This window comes from Lissotriton helveticus, chromosome 9 (genome assembly GCF_964261635.1).
Source record: "Lissotriton helveticus chromosome 9, aLisHel1.1, whole genome shotgun sequence".
Taxonomy (NCBI): domain Eukaryota; kingdom Metazoa; phylum Chordata; class Amphibia; order Caudata; family Salamandridae; genus Lissotriton; species Lissotriton helveticus.
The window spans coordinates 507,645,817-507,663,570 of NC_136070.1; the positions used below are offsets into that span (position 1 = coordinate 507,645,817).

General features: G+C 46.5%; 1 protein-coding gene across 3 annotated transcripts in view; it reads left to right on the forward strand.

Annotated features, from left to right (window-relative positions):
- DHRS7 (dehydrogenase/reductase 7) overlaps window positions 1-6,390 on the forward strand; it is a 797,588-nt gene extending 791,198 nt beyond the window's left edge. For all 3 annotated transcript variants that reach the window (XM_078660349.1, XM_078660348.1, XM_078660347.1), the window contains one exon: window positions 831-6,390. In XM_078660349.1, coding sequence (XP_078516475.1) covers window positions 831-875 — 45 coding nt within the window. In that variant the 3' untranslated portion in view covers window positions 876-6,390. The remainder of the gene's footprint in view (window positions 1-830) is intronic.
- The last annotated feature ends 11,364 nt before the right edge of the window (window positions 6,391-17,754 follow it).

Genomic DNA, 17,754 nt, shown 5'->3' on the forward strand with positions numbered 1-17,754 from the left:
ATATAATTGAGGCAGTATTGCACCCCCTGCTTTCATAGTTTAGTGCTTGAGCTATTGATTGTTCATGTGGTTACCGATACATTTATGAGTCTTCTCTTAAAGGGCATGGAGATGCCATTCACCCCACCGGATATAAACTATACGAGTGTAGCTCCTATGCACTGCTGGATAGTGGATGTATTCTGATCCTAAGGGTGTCAGGCCCTCCCATCTAATAAACCCAGCTCTTCCAGATGTATTTTACTCGCTACTGAGAAGACCGTTGTATTTTCGCTTTATTCTGTTGCTCCACCTATAAACATATTTCAATCCTCAGTTATTACAGCTGGTTCTGTCTTCTATGCTGTTATTGCTTGTATTGGTTAATTCAGGAATTGTTCCTGGCCTTGATTGGGGCTATATATGGAGAAAGGGGTCAGTGGCTTACCAAGATGTCTGCCCATTATCGCTACCCGTTTACCCACCTTATCCTCTAGGCATCCCTCTGTTTTGAAAGGACATTTATGAAGGTTCCCACTCCAGCTGTCGTATTCAGTCCTTTCAATCATCTTGCTTAACACTGTCCAAGAGCCCCTCATTTTCCCTAGTTTCCCACATGTAACTTAAACTGTCAAGTTGAAAATCTTACAGTTGGCCGAACAGTACTTCTCATAGGAGCATCCTTTCACTAAAATCATTCTGTATTCAGTGAATAATTTTTATGATAAAGCTCAACTGAACAAAGACTGTTATCAAATGGGCAGCATAGAGTTCTTTCTTATATTTTGCCTGCTTTAAAGATCAATTTAGAAATACGTATTACTGACATTTTTCATTTCTCTTGTTTATAGGATGCTGATTCTGCATATTTTTCTACGAAGGCAAAATCTTCATAATTGACGTCACTGGCGGATACATCATATGACCTGTTAACTACAAGAGAAACCAGCCTTTGAATCTCATTAAAACTCCTGCTTCTTGTTCGCAGCAAACTTTTTCCCAGCAACACTATGAAACACGAAACCAAGTCAACAGGAAAACAAACAAGGAACTTTATCATTTGTATTAAAAATCATTATTGCCACGTTATTTTGTTTCTATAAATCAGTGTTCACATTTCCTTTTCTAAATAGGCTTCAATTTTGAATACAATTTATCTGTAACAACCCCTAAATATGGTTACAAACCAATTGAAGATATGAGTTATTGACATTCACTGCGCGAGTTCGTCTGCTAAAGCATGCAAAATCTCTTTGTGAAATACCAGGTTAAAAAAATGCAAGAATCTGCGTGGAAAAAATGCTTTCAAAGTTAATCACCAAAGACCTTTTTATCCACTTATTTCACTGCCCTCAGAATTACAAAAATCATCCGTAACAGTAATTCCAGGTGGGAAATTGTAGGGTGTAATGAAGTGGCACTCCAATAAGTCTTCAAATTAGGTTTTTCCCAATAAAAGGATCCCATCCATAACAGCACAGCAGCCAGGGAGCAGGCTCAGCTTCAACTGCCCCAAGAGCTCCTTACATCATACCATTCCGAAGCTCTTGGCAACAGGAGCAGGAACCTAGAAGGCCACAGAACTCCCTTCCTTACAGACTTGAATTAGGAAAAACACTAAAATTTAAATATAATGAAAAAAACATTAATATAACCAGAGAAAAATGGCAGCATGACAGATAAAAAACAGCAAGACATTCACTTAATGTAATCTCTTAAATATGCTGGAGAAGAAGACACTCTCGCAGACTTGCAAATGACTCCTGAACTCCCAGAACCATTTGAATGACTAGAGCAGTTAGCCAAGTTAGAAGGATGAGTAGGAATCAAATTATCTCTAACTACAACTACTCTGTATAAGTTCCAAATGCGATGAACAGACGTTTTTACAGCATTATTAAATATTTTGATAGCCTGTATGGGTTTCAGAAACACTGTGGAAGAAAAACCTCTCCTGCAAGGATTTTAATCTTCACCCACTTTCACAACAGTCGTCTTAACACTTTTTCTCCTATCATAAAGCTCTTTAGGAGCTTCAGTCCGCCTCGACTCTGCCCCCCTCCAGTCGTTCTCCCCATTGTATACATCACAATTGGATTGCATGTCATTGACCCAAGTAGGAGACACTAATGTGTTGGCAAGCCTACCCCTGAATAATTCAAAGGCAGTTTTTTAAGTTATGGCATGGGGAGACAATCAGTAAATCTCAACTTTCTTGCAAATGTCTTTCCGCCAATTCAACCCCACAGATTTTGCCATCTCAGTAGTCTCTTTTAAGACCCAATTGAAACGCTCCACCATTCCATTAGTCTCTGGATGGTAAAAAGAACACTGTTTATGCTTTCACGGAAACAGTTCCATCTCTCTAGATATGAAGGGGCATATTCTCAAGGAACTATCGCCGAGTTATCGGCACTTTATCGCAGACAAAATCACGATAAATTTATCTCCCCATTCACAAGCTGGTGCTAACAGCCACTATCACCAGTTTACCTGCGATACAGCCGCAAATAACATCTCCACAGATGTCCCCGGCAACTATCGCTAATGAGATGCAGAGTAGGTGTTTCCGTGGCAAAAGCTGCAACAACCACTCCGCAGCATTCTCAACGACCAGCCAGATCGTCGAAAAGACCCCCAAACATGCAATAAGACGCATTAGCAGCAGGAAACTAACACCTGCTCTGACCTGGTGCAAAGTCGGACAACAGCCTGCACCACAAAAGGGAGGCCAGCCCAGAGCCACACCTGAAGAACAACAGATACCATGGAGCCACTGAACATGCAGTCTGGACAACCAAGAGGGCCACAACACCCACTGTCACCAACCCCAGGACCCCCTCCAAGCCCCGGACCCCCCCTGACCAACACTGAGGCAGCGACGACAACGACAGAGGCCCTCAGAAAATGCACCAACCTCACAGACCCAACACCAGAGAATGTCATTGCCCACTACATGCTCCAAGGGACAACCTTCCTCCGCATCCTGACCACCATTGTCCACAGACTGATAGTGCCAACACAATGGACAACCAACTTCCCTCCTCAGACCAAGCTGCTGGCTGTGTTGCACGTGTCGGCCTCTGGTACCCTCCAACCAACAACTGCCTGAGACGGAGGAGTGACACAGGGAGGCCAATCCAAGTCCCTCACAGCGGTCATGGATGACACCATCAGCTTGGTACCCCACCATCTATACTTCCCACACACTGCGCAGGAACAGCCGGAAAGCAAGCAAGGCGTCAGGGGGCAATTGACTGCACACGTGTGCTACTAGTGGCCCCTGGCAACACTGCACACAATAAGCGCAACAGAAAGCGCATGTATCCCACCAATGTGCAGGCCACATTGTATTACCGGGGAATCTCCTCCAATGTCGTCACCAACCCCCCAGGCAGTGTACATCAGCGTTTCCCAAACTGTGGTCCGCGGACCCCCAGGGGTCCGTGACACATTCCCAGGGGGTCCGCCGGACTCGAGTGCATTCCTTCAGCAATACTGAAATGACCATGCGCTACAAGCCCTGAGAATGACAGTGCAGGGGCGGCGGGAGCACAACAAAATCACCACAATAAAATCGGACTAATCTCCATTCAGCGTTAGGTGCAAGCTGAAGGGTGATTAGCTTATTTTATTATTTGATTATTTGCGCTCGCACTGCAGTGCGTGTTCCCTTGCATTTGTGGCCAGCCCCAGAGCATTTTGCCCCCAAATGTCGTGTCTCCACTTTCGGCCCTGAATACGAAGTACAGCTGTGCCTCTTGTTTCAAGGCTAAACAGCATTCTGGCACCCCGGGCCAGCAGGAGGGCACTTTACCCGATGGAAAGCAAAGATAAGCATGTGAGTGTTTTCATTTATGGCTATACAAGCGTAGACCAGGGGAATTAGCAGCAGCCTTTTGATGATTCTTCTCTTGTGTGACGAGTGATCAGCTTGTTGTGTGCTGGACCTGGTGGCAGTGACATCATGGTTTTTTCCTACCGTTAGGGTTGGTTTCATGACAAGTGTGAATGCAAGTGTGGTCCAAATTATTGAATTTATTTTAACATGGTATATTCACATTATGCAATCAATGTGTGTAATGATTTAATCCTTATTCTGAAAAAAGTGTATTTACCTGACGCAGGTTCAGCGTGATTGTCATCACATCATAAACTAAATACTCCCTCTCCCCTCCCCCCAGGACACACAACCCTGCCTTGATGAAATATGCATATGTTAAAAGCACACACGCATTTAAAAAGTGTTTCCTTTTTATTTATGTTATGAGCCTCATGGAAGTGAAAGAGAACAGCACTATAAAAATCCAAGTTGCTTTTTCTAGAAGTGTGTCTGAATAAACACAGTTAGTCAGGGTCTTGTTGATGTACCTCCTGCTCCGCCTGCCCTACTGTTGAATAAATGAAATGCATGACTTCAAGGGGCTGCACACTTTTTTTTATTTTGCTCGCTATGGGTGACTCAGTCACTGAGGTAGATTTGCCATTCCTGATTAATTGTCATTCATTGCTCGTGAAATAAAAATATGTATGCTGCTCCTTGAATAGGTAGGAACCCAAGGCATGATAGTAATGCCAAGTGCTTTGCCTGCCAAGAATGAATTTAAGTGCCTCATGTTACGACTGAAGAACTGTCATCTGGTTTACTAATCTGTATTGCTTGCATTATTTTAATTTACGGGTACACAAATGCACTTAAAATAACTTAACATGTTGCACTACACGGAATCGGTGTCTAATCTCAAGAAGATGAAAGTGCTTCATTTCGGATGTGGCTTCTCACCTAAGGACATGAGCAAGAACATGTTGCATCATGGTTGAATTTTGTTCTTTTTGGGTCTATGGCTGCTGCAGGGGAAAGGCACATGTTCAGAGTGTCAGTTACAGTTACTTGGCAGGGGGGCAAAAAAGGATGCAGCCAGGATCAACAGTAGGGTTTTCATGCTGCTGTCCGTTTGCTCACTTTCCATAAACCCTTGAAGTATATGTGCTGTCGAGCTTTCATAGTTGGACATATCAAGCTATTATTTGTAGCCTTTGCGGTTTGTTGTTGGCAGGAGACAGAGGCAGTGGACTTCCTAACAGGAGAGGGTTGTATCAGGTGCCATGCGATGGCTCTCTGAAATATAACTTCAATGCAGAGTTCACCTTTTGATGGTAAAATGTTGCACTGCTGTGGCTATAGATTATGTCTAACAGGTGTTTATGGTAATTACTGTGATAGAGGCTAAATGAATGTCAAAGTGTTGTTGTCTGAAAGTTCTGATGTGTTTTAAGAAGCTTGTGTTTGGTAAATTGGAATAATTATATATTATAAATATGTATTCGCAGTATGGTAGCAAAACTTGATACAATGGTGCCAATAATGAAGTCTTGTCATCCCTAGGGCTTTGTTGAATTGCATATAATCGGAATAGCTTTGTTCCATTTCATCATGATCTCGCTCAAACAATATCCTGCCGTCTCTTTCACTCCCATGACGAACTCCTTGAATTTGCTCTATATACACTGGACTTATCGCTTTGTGCACTTGACTACCTTGTTAGAATTTATATTTATATTACATACTTTTTCACATTCTGCCCATTTATATATTGTTTCGTGGGGTATGACTTCATGCTAAAATTCTTCATAAATGTATAATATTTTTAACACTCCTTAAACAGTGAATAGAGTAAAACCAGCTAATAATGCAAAGTCATTCAACCAGTTTGTGCAAGGAGCGGTCATCCGTCCTAGGCTCTGAAATGAGAATGTAGAGGTGCTGCTATGACTGAGGCAAAAACAATTGATGGACAGAATGCAGAACAATGTCATACATTCACCCCAGTACAGAGATCTGGGCCTAAATCCATGTTTTTTTATGCTCACCATGCCAATCCAGTTTGGACGCAGTCATATGCAAATCAGTCTTGACCCTACGCCTAATGGGAACAGTCCAGTCCGAACTGCCAGGCCAGGTCATCCCTGGACTGGAAACAAGCATCCTAGGACCAGTTTCGGGCTTTCAACCCTCATCAGCCAAGATAGCTTGACTCCAGTGGCATGGAGAACAAGGGACCCACGTCTAGGCATACCCGTCCCACTCGGGTGACAAATGTAAAAACAACAATTGATGGATAGAATGCAAAACAATGTCATACATTCACCCCAGTACGGCGATCTGGGCCTAAATCCATCGTTTTTTTGCTCACCATGCCATCTATTTTTGTGAAAAAGCTTTTTCAAATCTTATGTATCCAAAAAATAAATACAGAAATTGTTTTAAAAATGTAGAATCAGACCTGAGGATTCAATTTTAACCAAACATTGAAAAGTTAGTCGTCGAGATGCAGCACCATCCTTCCCATTGAAATGTTTTGATTTTTGCAAATTTTTCACTATAAAATAATAAAAGCTTCAGTAATTTGAGTATTTTCTTGGTGTGTACTTGTTTGTGTATTTTTTGCAATTTTCTAAATGTATTTTATAACGTACAAATTGCTTGGGGGTCCCCGGCTTCCAATAGTGATTCAGTGGGGGTCCTCAGGAGTCAAAAGTTTAGGAACCACTGGTGTACATGATTCCTACACCTTCCAGCAGTCCATCATCAACCTGCGCTACCAGGATGGCACCCACGGAAATGCACTGCTAATTGGCAAATACCAAATTAACACACCACCCGCCTCAGCTCCGCAATCATGCAACTCACAAAACAGGAAATGCACATGCCACAAGCCCACATACAACATGCTCACCCACCAGACACGACAGCACAACTTACTGTGGGAACTTGGGCCAGCCATGTACATTAGCCATCAAATGCATGGCACCTTAGCCACACAATAGCAGAATGTGGGAAGAAGTGGGGACCAGACATGTGCGAAGAAGGCAAGTGACCGATGCATATGAATGTACACAATGCCAAGTGCGGTGTGGTTGTACTGGACAGAGTACAGTATGCAGACCACACACATATCCATGTCGACATACCCCGCTTGTGTATGGAGTGTAGTGGACAGTGGACGCAACCATGTCACCCCAGCCAGTGGGGAAGATTGCTGAAATGTAGCTTATGCCCCCCGGAAGCACAAGCGGAGTGGGCTGGCCTGGCGTATGCCAGGCTAGTGTAAGGGTGTGAATAAAAGGCACGTAACTCTGGGTGTGGTCCTCTTGCAGAATGGCCAATGTCTGTGCCAGGGCGGCGCCTCTCGCCCCGCCACGAGGCCGACGCCTTTGCCGTGAGCGCAGTTGTCTGTGATCCTGTGCGCCGGCTGCACCCCGGGCCGCTGGTCCCTGTACCAATCTTGCCCGCCCCGGCGCACCCAGGCCTCAATGCTCACCTGCCGACACTGGCGTGTGTGGAAGAGGGCCCACCACGTGACCTTGGCAGCCTCCTCAGACCATCACTGCCTCCGTAACACGGGCCCGCAGTACTCCTTACTCGTTGACGTGCTCCACCGGCATGCACAGCGTACAAGTAGGTCACACATTTGGAGCGGAGGCTTGATTACACCATGGCAGATCATATTAATAATGGATGAGTTCATATCACTATACTCCCTTCGATGTGGTGACACCAAGTCTGTGCATAGCATCACGACCACACATGCATGTGGGCCCACGTGTACTACTGCCCTCTGCTGCGCACGAGTAGGTCACACATTTGGAATGGAGTCTTGATATCCTGATGTGCGAGTTCATATGTTTATGGGACGTTTGATGTCACTATACTCCCTTGGCTGCGGTGCCACCAGGACATAGTAGTACATCACAGCTGCAAGGTTCTGTGGGCCCACGCGGACTACTGCCCGAGGCCTACGCTGCGCTCGTGTACGTCACAGATTTGGAACTGAATATTGATTTTTCAGCGACAGAGTATATATCATTGCACGCAAGGAGAGGTGTAAGATGCGTTGCAGTCAGGCGGAAAAATGGATCATCGTTACGGAGGTGACTGAACACTACCAACGACTTTCCTGGTGTCACTAACTCTGTGCATCGCAAGCCGACAAGTGGCTGTGGGCCACTGCTGACCGCTGCCTCCAGCCTACATTGCGGTCCAGTAGGTCACAGAGTCTTGGTTTGGCAATGGCGGAGTTCATATCTGTGTACCGGCATCATTGCAGACTGCATCCCCTGAGCCCCGGTGCCACTAAGTCCCCAACATCCATGGACACTCCCTGGTCATACATTGGTGGCGTCTTGAGTCTATGGACTAGAGGGTAGTTTTCATCCTCATGCAGCGGATACCGAATTGGTGGTGGCAACGAGGCTGTCGCTTTCCTCCATTTGCTGCTTCCGGATAGCATCAGACCTCTGCATCATGCCCTGGAGGACACCTTCCACTGTCCCCATTAACCCTCGTCCACATTCACCTTTAACATTGACGAGGACCCACTCAGTCTGTGTGGCCCTACCTTAGTGGACCCAAAGTCACCGTCCCGTGGAGGTGTGCCTATGCCGGCCGCTGTGCATCTGGGGCCACTAACTCTGTGCAGCTCAAGTCAGGGACCCTGTCTGAAAGAATATTGGATGGACTCTGTGACGGTGGTCCTGTGGTCATCAACGCCATGTGTATGTGGCCCTGTGCTGTCCGCTGCCTCTAGCTTCAACTGCGGACAACCAGGGCTCCCACATCAAATCGAGTCCTGACCAGCCCGGACGTGGCATCACCGCAGGAGGGACACACCACCAGGACCACCTCCAAGCATCTGCCAGAGTCGAAACAGTGGTATTGGCAGATTAACGGAGTTGCTCACACCTGTCGTGGATGCCATCATCTGCCTGTTACCCTGCTCAGCACTCCAGATGCCACTAACTCAGTGCACCGCAATCCATGGACCGTTACTGATTGAGAGTTGTGCTGTGGAGAGGTTGCGCAGCAATGTCGCCTCAGGCAGTGTGGGAGACCTAGGACTTTGATGTGGAAGATTATGCAGGTCTAACGCACCCTAATGTGCTGTATCAGGAATATCCCGAAGGGACACATTCCTAGTAATTTTCATCACATGAGCGCGCTCAGCTCTAGTCCCCAAACCTGCACTGCAACTCACGGACACTTTGGTTTGTATGTTGGGTGACCTATGGACTTGCTCCGGCTCCCTCCATGTTGCTCAGCAGTTGACTCTGTTGTGCAGGTTTCTCTGTTTCCGTTGCACTGGTGTCCACTGTTCAGGTTGTTGCCAGCACCAAGCACTCCGTGCGGGCTAGCTTACACTCACCCTACACACATCCAGCAAAGGCATCACAGTACATGTGGCCCTGCCAATAAAGGGGCCGGGCACACGTGCTCGTAGCCAGTTCAACATAATATCCGCGTGAGTGCCTGTGGTCTTGTATGTACGAGGGCCCTGGGGCCTACCACATTACATTGTGCTGTGTACAGCGGATGCAGACATGTCACTGCAGGCAGCGGGTTAGAGCTCGGAGATGTAGCTTTATCGTCACCCACTCAAGGGGAGTGGACAGCCATCGTACGCTGAGCCAACGTGGGTGTGTGGCTGATGTTTGCGTGCCCCTGGACGTGGTTCTGTACTGGGAATGTGCATCTGCATGTGTCTCTATGGCCTTGTGGGTCTCCTTTGTGGGGTGAAGGTGGTGCCTGAAGGATAATGGTCACCCACGTATGTGATCTAGAGCGCCTTACATGGGTTCAGACCCCACCCACATCAGTTCGGCCACCTCCTTTTGGTGTTCTGACACCTGGCATTGGAATGCCATCGGTGAAGTGTTGGGAGCCAGCCGTGCTTGCGGGTGCTTCCTGCTGTGTGGTCTGTTGCAGGGTCTGTGTTTTCCTCAGAGTAGCTTGGCTGCCCTGATCCTGGTGGTGGGTTGCATGGGATGTCCATGGGCTGTTGTAGGGCGTCTGTGTCAAAGGTGTGGTGGTCCTCTCCGGCATCACTGATGTATGGTCTTCTGTGCTCTGCTGGAGGTGTTGTGTGTCCCTCTGCAATGTGAAGGGGAGATGCATGTTGACATGTATGTTGGCGCACTGTTCTTGCTTACATTCAGACTGTAAGACAATGTACATTGTGACTTTGTTAGAGGTGCAGGATTTAGATGTGGGACGTGTACATTTGGACTACATGACGGATGTGAGGTATGCGTACATTTCAATTTCACAGTTTACAGCTCTGAAAGATGTAGTAGGCCTGTTTCTGCACGTGTGCGAACCCATTTGTGTCCTCTGTTGTGCAGAGCCGTGTTTGCGCATTGTACCACATTGTCGTCAATATGGGCGTGCTTTTCTTGCTATGGGTGTGTGCCGTGGGGATCAGGGACATGATCCAGGGTCATTGTGGGTAGCAGTGTGCTACACATCGTTGTGCATGTGTGCCATTGTGCCCATCTCCCCCCGTCCCCACAGTCCCTGGTCGTTACCCTGTTGATGTTGTCAGGTACTCCCGAGCTGTGTCCGCTCTCCCGACTCCTTGCACCGTCTCCACACTGTGGGCAGGACTCCCACCTCCTGTCGCCATTGCTGCCTTCCTGTTGGCAGCAGCTTTGTGCCTGGTTTGGATTTTCACATCTTGCCAGGGACTCTTGGCCTCCTCCATCAGCCTCCTCGACACTCCAACTGCATTCCTGGTTGTCTAATTGTGGGTCAGTTGATGGTAGTGTTCTGTCACCTCTGTGACGCTGATATGGTTTTGCAGCGGACTGCGCCCAGTTTTCCTCTCCCTCTGCTCCCTGGCCTTCCCCGACCCTGTTGTTCCTTGCTGGTGGTCTGTGGGGCTTGTGGGGTTCGTGTTGACCTCTATGCTCGGTCAAGGTGCATCCATGTTGCTACGCACTTTGGATTGTTTCTGGTGTGTTCTTTTTGTAGCTAATCTATACTGCATTTTCCTGCCAGACGCGTGAGATTTGCAGGCCTGACACTGCTTTTTGTATCGCGATTGGCCTCATCGCAGCTTTTTTTGCGTTCGTGTTGCGCATTTTAGCGGCGTGGTGCTTTTAATAACGCTTTCAGTGCTGTCATTTCACACGTTACCTGGAGTCTATTGCATGGTACTGCCGTGTTGTGAATACTTGGTTAACACGGCGTAATTTTGCCGCGATGGACTGCGATGGTGAGAGTTGCATGAAGTTACTTTTGCGATGGTTGTCCCGCGTTCTAGAGAATATGCCCCACATTGTACTCCATTATCAGCAAGGATAGTATTTGGTATACCTTCCCTGGCTATAATGTTTCCAGAAATGCTTGTACATGTTTAGTTTCCACACCACGTGTAATGGTTATCGCTGGCCATATGCAAAACAAATCAACCAGAACATACCACTCAGCACCAGAGGATCGAATAGGACCAACAATAACGAGACCAATTTCCTTCCAAGGACCATCAGGGCATTTTCTTATGACCATGGGTTGAACCTTTATGACCATGGGTTGAACCTTAGGCTTGGCTACTTTTTCACTTAAAGCACACTGTACGCAATCCCTGATATTCCGTTCTACCTGTAAATCCATACCAGGCCACCATTACGATAGCCTAAGCCTCTCCTTAGTCTTCGACATACCCTGATGTCCTGCATGAGCTAACGAAACCAGTTCCCCTCTAAGGGAAGCCGGTGGAATTAATTTTAAACCTCTGAGAAGTAAGCCTCCTTGCTCTGAAAGTTGGTCCTTAACATGCCAAAAATTTTCCAATTCATCCTCACCTCTAGGTTTAACTTTCCACCCTGTCCTTACACATTCCAATACCTTGAGCAGTGGGTAACAGGGATGCTGGGCTTTTAGGAATGTGTAGGAAGAATGGCGCTCATACAACTATGTGTTTAAGGGTTAGTGTGCAGTTAATGTAAAACGGTGCTGCCAGGTCGGGGGAACTACCCATTAACCCCCGTAGTTTCGTGAGTCAGGAACCCACAATAGTTAGATTTGCACAGTTCTGGGCACACGTGGCAAGGATACGAAAAAAGAAGTAGCAGTAGTCTCTATTGGTGAGATATTCTGAGGTCAACACCAGTGTGTTTCTTAAGCAATTTTAATGTGAAAATAAAGTCATGAGGAATCAAAACAATCAGCAGACACGTGTTTCGTCACGTATTGGCTTGTGACGCTTCAGGGCTGTTGCGTTGATCGAGGATGGAGTGTGGCCCCTCAGTACCGGTGAGAAGTCTGTCTGGCCTGTGGTGGAGTGATGAGCAGAGAAGGGTGGTGCACCAGCCTAGGCTCGTGAGGTGCGTGGGAAGGGAACTTGCCGTGGGTTAGCAGGAACGTAGGTGGGTGTGCCAAGTCAGTATGTCTCATCAGAGTTGTATGAGGACTGGGTACACGGCAAACTGCAGGAAGCCTGGAAGGGCAGACCGTGACCGGGGTCCTGTTTGGTCGGCTGTGCTAAAACAAACAGATTGAAGATCGGGCGAATTGGTGGACTGAAGGCGGGTGCGCCGTTCTGTATGTCTGGTGGTGAGATGGGCGATATGTTGGCGGTTCCAGCTTCCGGGTGCGCACCTTGAGTCCACCGATCTACAATCTGTTTGTTTTAGCACAGCGGACCAAATCAGGTCCCCGGTCACGGTCTGCCCGTCCAGGCTTCTTGCAGTTCCCCGTGACCCTCAGACCCTAGACAATGCAGTAATAACACTGTTTATCTTTCAGCTCTCAAAGAAGAACCACACACTCTGGCATATTTTTCAAAAACTTTGCGCCACTTATGCCACTTAATGGGGGGATCGCCAGGGGATGACAAGAAAAATGGAGGCGCAGTACCATTTTGCATTTTTGAAGGGAAATAAATGTGTAATAAACACTTAAAATAAAGCCCCCAAAAATATTGTGACCTAAAAGCGAATGACACAAATAGTATGAAGGTAAGTTTGAAATGAAATTCTCTTGTAGGGGATTTCCCTGTATAGTCATAATCATGTGAATAGTCCCGCCCATGTGCGTGGACCCCGGAGAACTTCATTAAGTTGCCATCTTGTGCCTTCCTTCAGGAATTCCTGCATAGACACTTAAATTTAGCAATTTGCTGAGTTTCACACATAGAAAACTCCCCTTCACAAAACTCATTTTTTCATGTTAGAGATGAAAAGTATAGGACAGAGAAGCTCCCATAGGTTGCCATTATGTGTCTGCAAATGGATACTGTGCCTTTAAGAGTCTCCAGAGACCCCCGGTATCCCTTTCAGTTCTATTTTCTGGCTCCTGCTAGCAGGACCCTGGAGCATTGAGCTCTACCTTTTTTTGGTATTCCATTCAAAATTTGATTCAGTATTTGGATTTTTGCAGCTTCATTCAACGTCTTTGGCCTTTATCTACCTTCTGCTGTACTTTTTTGGCAGATTTTCTACAGTTTTTCTTGTCAAAATGCCTTCTATGTTGACAAGTGTCCTGATTGTGGTAGGAAGAAGGCCAAGTCTGATGCATACAGAGTCTGTATTCTGTGTTTGCCTGTCTTTCATGTACCTGACACCTGCTCTATTTGCAAGACCGTTTCCAGGCGCACCCTGCGTGACTGGGAGAAGATTCGGCTCCAAGGGTTGGAGAAGACAGAAGGCAGCATCTACAGCCTCGGGACAGAGAGGGTAAGTCCTCTACCAAAACCTATGCTTTGATCTCTGGGGGACTCCCCAGTCGAAAAACGACGCCCGTCCCAATCGACGTTGAAGACGACGTCGAGAGCAGGTATGACTACGTTATGCCATCCGTCGACTCAGGGCTCTGGCTCGAAGCGATGTCGACTATCAGCTCTGCAGCAGATGCTTCACTCCTGTCAGCCCACGGGTATTGTCACGGAATTGCTCTACGGAGACATGCTTGGCTTAATCTTACTTCACTGAAGCTGGAGGCGCAACAGCGCATTTCTAATCTACCGTTCTCTGGCACGACTCTTAGGCTCCCATGCGGATGACGAGATGGCCCTTATGAAGATGTATTTCCTTCCCTCTTATAGAAAAGGGCGATAGAACCGGTTCCTCTGGCACAGAGAGGAACAGACTGTATTCTCGGTTCTTTCTAGTTCAAAAGAAATATAAGAACGAGTTCAGACCCATCCTCGACTTGCGACAGGCCAACAAATGGGTTAGCAGAGAAAAGTTTCAGATGTCCTAGCATCAAATCTACCCTCAACTTCATCAGGGAGACTGGCTATGCGCAATAAATCTGCAAGATGCATATTTTCATGTGCCCATAGTGAGCAAACTTCACAAGTTCCTGCGATTCACCGTGAGCAACAACCATTATCAATACTCTGTGCTGCCTTTCGGCCTGAAGACTGCATTTCAATCGGACTTCCAATCTGCTACTCCGTTTGTGCCTACATATCAACCTCACGAAGTCTGTCTCGACTCCTGTCCAATGTCTACAGTACCTGGAGCCACCATCGATACACGCACAGCAAACAGGTGTCCTTAGGAGGAGAGACGCTTATCGATCCGTCGGACGGCTCAGGCTCTCATGACCATGCCCTCACCGACAGTGAGGAAGGTGTCTTCTCTACTGGGCTCCATTGCCTCCTGTAGCTTCCTCACTCCAAACACACGCCTCCATATGAGACCCCGGCAAGAATGTCTGGCGGATCAGTGGGAACAGAAACTGGGGGATTGGGAGAACAGGACTCACCTGTCGCAGCAGGCTCTTCAGTCCATCCAGTGGTGGTGGTCTCCATGCAATCTCCTCCGGGGGATTCCCTTCCACAAGGAGATACTGATGCAAACCACACGCACTAAAGAAGACAAAGTGATCGTAGCACAGGCAAATAGACCCCACAAATTTCAAGGGAGGGAGAAGGACAAGACCAATCTCCAAACTGGAAGATCCAGGGTGTTAGAGAGTGTATGAATAAATGAGCCCACCACTCAATTGCGAGAAAGGGCATGGAAAAAACAGGGATAACAGAATAAGACATCCTGACCTGGGGAGGATGAGAAGTAGTGAGGTACTGGGTTTTTAAGAACCGGCACAGAACCGGTAACCCAGCGGTGCCAGGGAATCAACACCCAGAGACCTCGGGTTCTTCCTGATCCAGACCACAGAAACTCAGAGTCTTCTAGGTGAAGTCAAAGATTAGTTTATTGGCTGCAACCAAGGTAACAAGTGTCCTAGAAGTACAATACGGGTATATTCTTAGGAGACTGCACGCCTTGACAAAGTCAGGCTTCTCTTCTTATACACAATTTTAGGCTTCAGGCAAAACATTCTTGGTTGTAAAGTAAATCGTTAACATATTTTTAGTACAAAGAAAAAGCAGAGTCATGATGACATGTCCATATTTCACTTCGTGCTGCCTACAACAAATCATTTGGCAAGGCCCAACATTTCATCAGATATCACTGGACCCCTAATAAAAACGGGCACCTCCCCACCATAAAGTAAGTGAAGCAAAAGAGTGGAGATAGATGTGAGCGAGATATGGCAGGTGTGCGCGCTGAAATGGTTTTATGGTTTGTTGAGCCTAGATGCTATCTTGCTCGGCCACTGGGAGGGGAACTGACCTAACGAGTTCGGCCTGGGGCAATGGTTCCAACTTGTACAGGTCATGGAAAAGTCGATTAAGGAGTATGTGTCCTTGTGGAATCGAATTCAGCTGGATTAAGGCCTATGTAAAGGGCAACACATAAATGAAAGCCAAGGGTTCAGAATGTAAGTGACGATTTCGAGGTGAAATCGTCACTCGAATAGGCTGAAAATACATGTACATGATGTACTCGTCGTTCTCGGTCTTTTGATACCAAATTCGTCATGTTTCGACGAAGTTTTAATTCTCGAGTCCAGAACTATTATATGAATCCAGATTTTCAGAACCACAAACCCTCCTTTTGCCCTTACATAGGCAATTAATCTATCCTCATGTTAGTCTGAGTCCAGATCTATATTCCTAAAGTCATTGAGATGTTGCTGTAACATCATTCTAGTACTTAGTTCATCTCTTGACACAGGCTTCCTTACACATGATGTAACACAGAGGCCACATATTGCAGGAGCACACTGTATGCACAGACAGAACATGAAAAGAATGGCTAAGACCATCCCAATGACCATTAGAATTTTCAATCCCCAGGCAGATATCAGTTCCCAGAACCATCCTATTAACGACCAATCTCCTTTATCCACATGAATAGATTCGGAAATCTTATGCAGTTTGGAGATGGCCCTGTACACTGTTGGAGCATTATCTGGGATGAAAATGCAACAACTAGACGGGATCAATTTGCATACTCCACCTCGGTCTGCAAGTATAACATCCAAAGCGACCCGGTTCTGAAGGGTCATAAGTCGATCCGACTGGAGCTCAGCAGTCAAGTTACTAAGGGCACCAGCAGTTTCGGTCACGGTGGACTCAACTACCCTTGTTAATTGCCTTATGTTTCTACTGTTAGCCATGGATCGCCAGAAAACCCTTTGCAAAGTCTCCAAATTCTTGACCTGCAGTGTCTTCTTTACTCAAAACACCTCTAACTACCCTTGTCCGGTGGTAATCCGCCGCTGCTGTGTAGGTGGGAGGCAACAGGAATGAAACAAAACATGAGCCCGAGAAGTCAGGGGGCAACCATGTATAGGCTCTATCATGGCAGATGAAATAAGTACCCTTAGCGGCTAAAAACGCAGGGGAAGTCTGAGATCCAAAAACATACGTTTCTGTACAGATACTCTTCCCTAGCTGAGCTCTGGGATTCTTGCCAATACCTTGCAGACAAAGGTGACCTTGATGGGTTACGGTCCAGATAGGGGACGATCTTTTGGCTTGCTGTTTCTCACTTAAAGTAGTGCCATATCCGGTCACGTTCCAACCTACATATGCAAGTATCTCATCATCCGGAGTATCTTCATAGGAAGTTACTTCCTTGATCATGTCAACTATACCTTTGACTAAGGCGCTAGTCTTGAGGTTGTCTTTTACAGAACGTAGGGGTTGGATTTCTCGTGCATATATGAACATTGTCCTATATGCCCATACTGAACCATTGTGACTAAATGGCAGGACCAAATAGGGGATACCTTTATCCGTTGTGTGAGGCATGAGACCGCACACCCAACAGTTAGTTGTGTTCATTACAAGTTGGTGTTGGTGTAATAACTGAACAAAGGAGTTATTAACGAACTCTAACCTCCTATTTGATTTGTGGTCAGGCAGAGGGTGGAAAGAATGAGAGGAAACAGTAGGAGGAGGTATGGGTGATGCAGTGGGCGCAAAGGTTACATTGAAAGAGAATAAAACATAACTTATCAAAAAGATCATTACGCTGGATAGCATAAAAATACACAATATTATAAAACTTTTCTTTGTCATCGTGTTACACAGTCTCTGCTTAAAGTTCATTTGTTTGGCAGGTCTCTCCACATCAGGAAACTCCATCCTCTCTAAAGTGCTGCCCGCGGTGGGAGATTGCCTCTGCTAAAGGATGCTTCCGTCAGTCTAGGGCAACTCCCTTGGACCAACCAGAACCACCGACCTAACGTCGTCAGCTGCACCCAAAAGACTTTAATCAACCGCGGCCCTAGCAGCGGAACCCGGATGGCGGTTCGAAAAACAAAAATAAGCAAGTTTCCTAAATGGGAGAGCTGCACTTTCGAAAAGGGTATTTGGGAGGAAAAAAGGATATTTTATTTGTCCATAGGTCTTGGTCTCAAATCATAAAAAGGAATCACTTTTGTTAGTTCGTTTTTCTCGGTCTCAGATTGTAGCGTCTTTTTCCTGGTACTGTCTGGTCCTGAAACAGGAGTTCAGGCTCCAAAAGGTTCAATTGTTCTGATGGTGGCACAGTCTCTTGAAAAATGTTCTCACTTTCACATTCAGGGTTAGTTTCTTTTACACAGTCATTGCTGAAAGGTATGATACGTGGCACAGT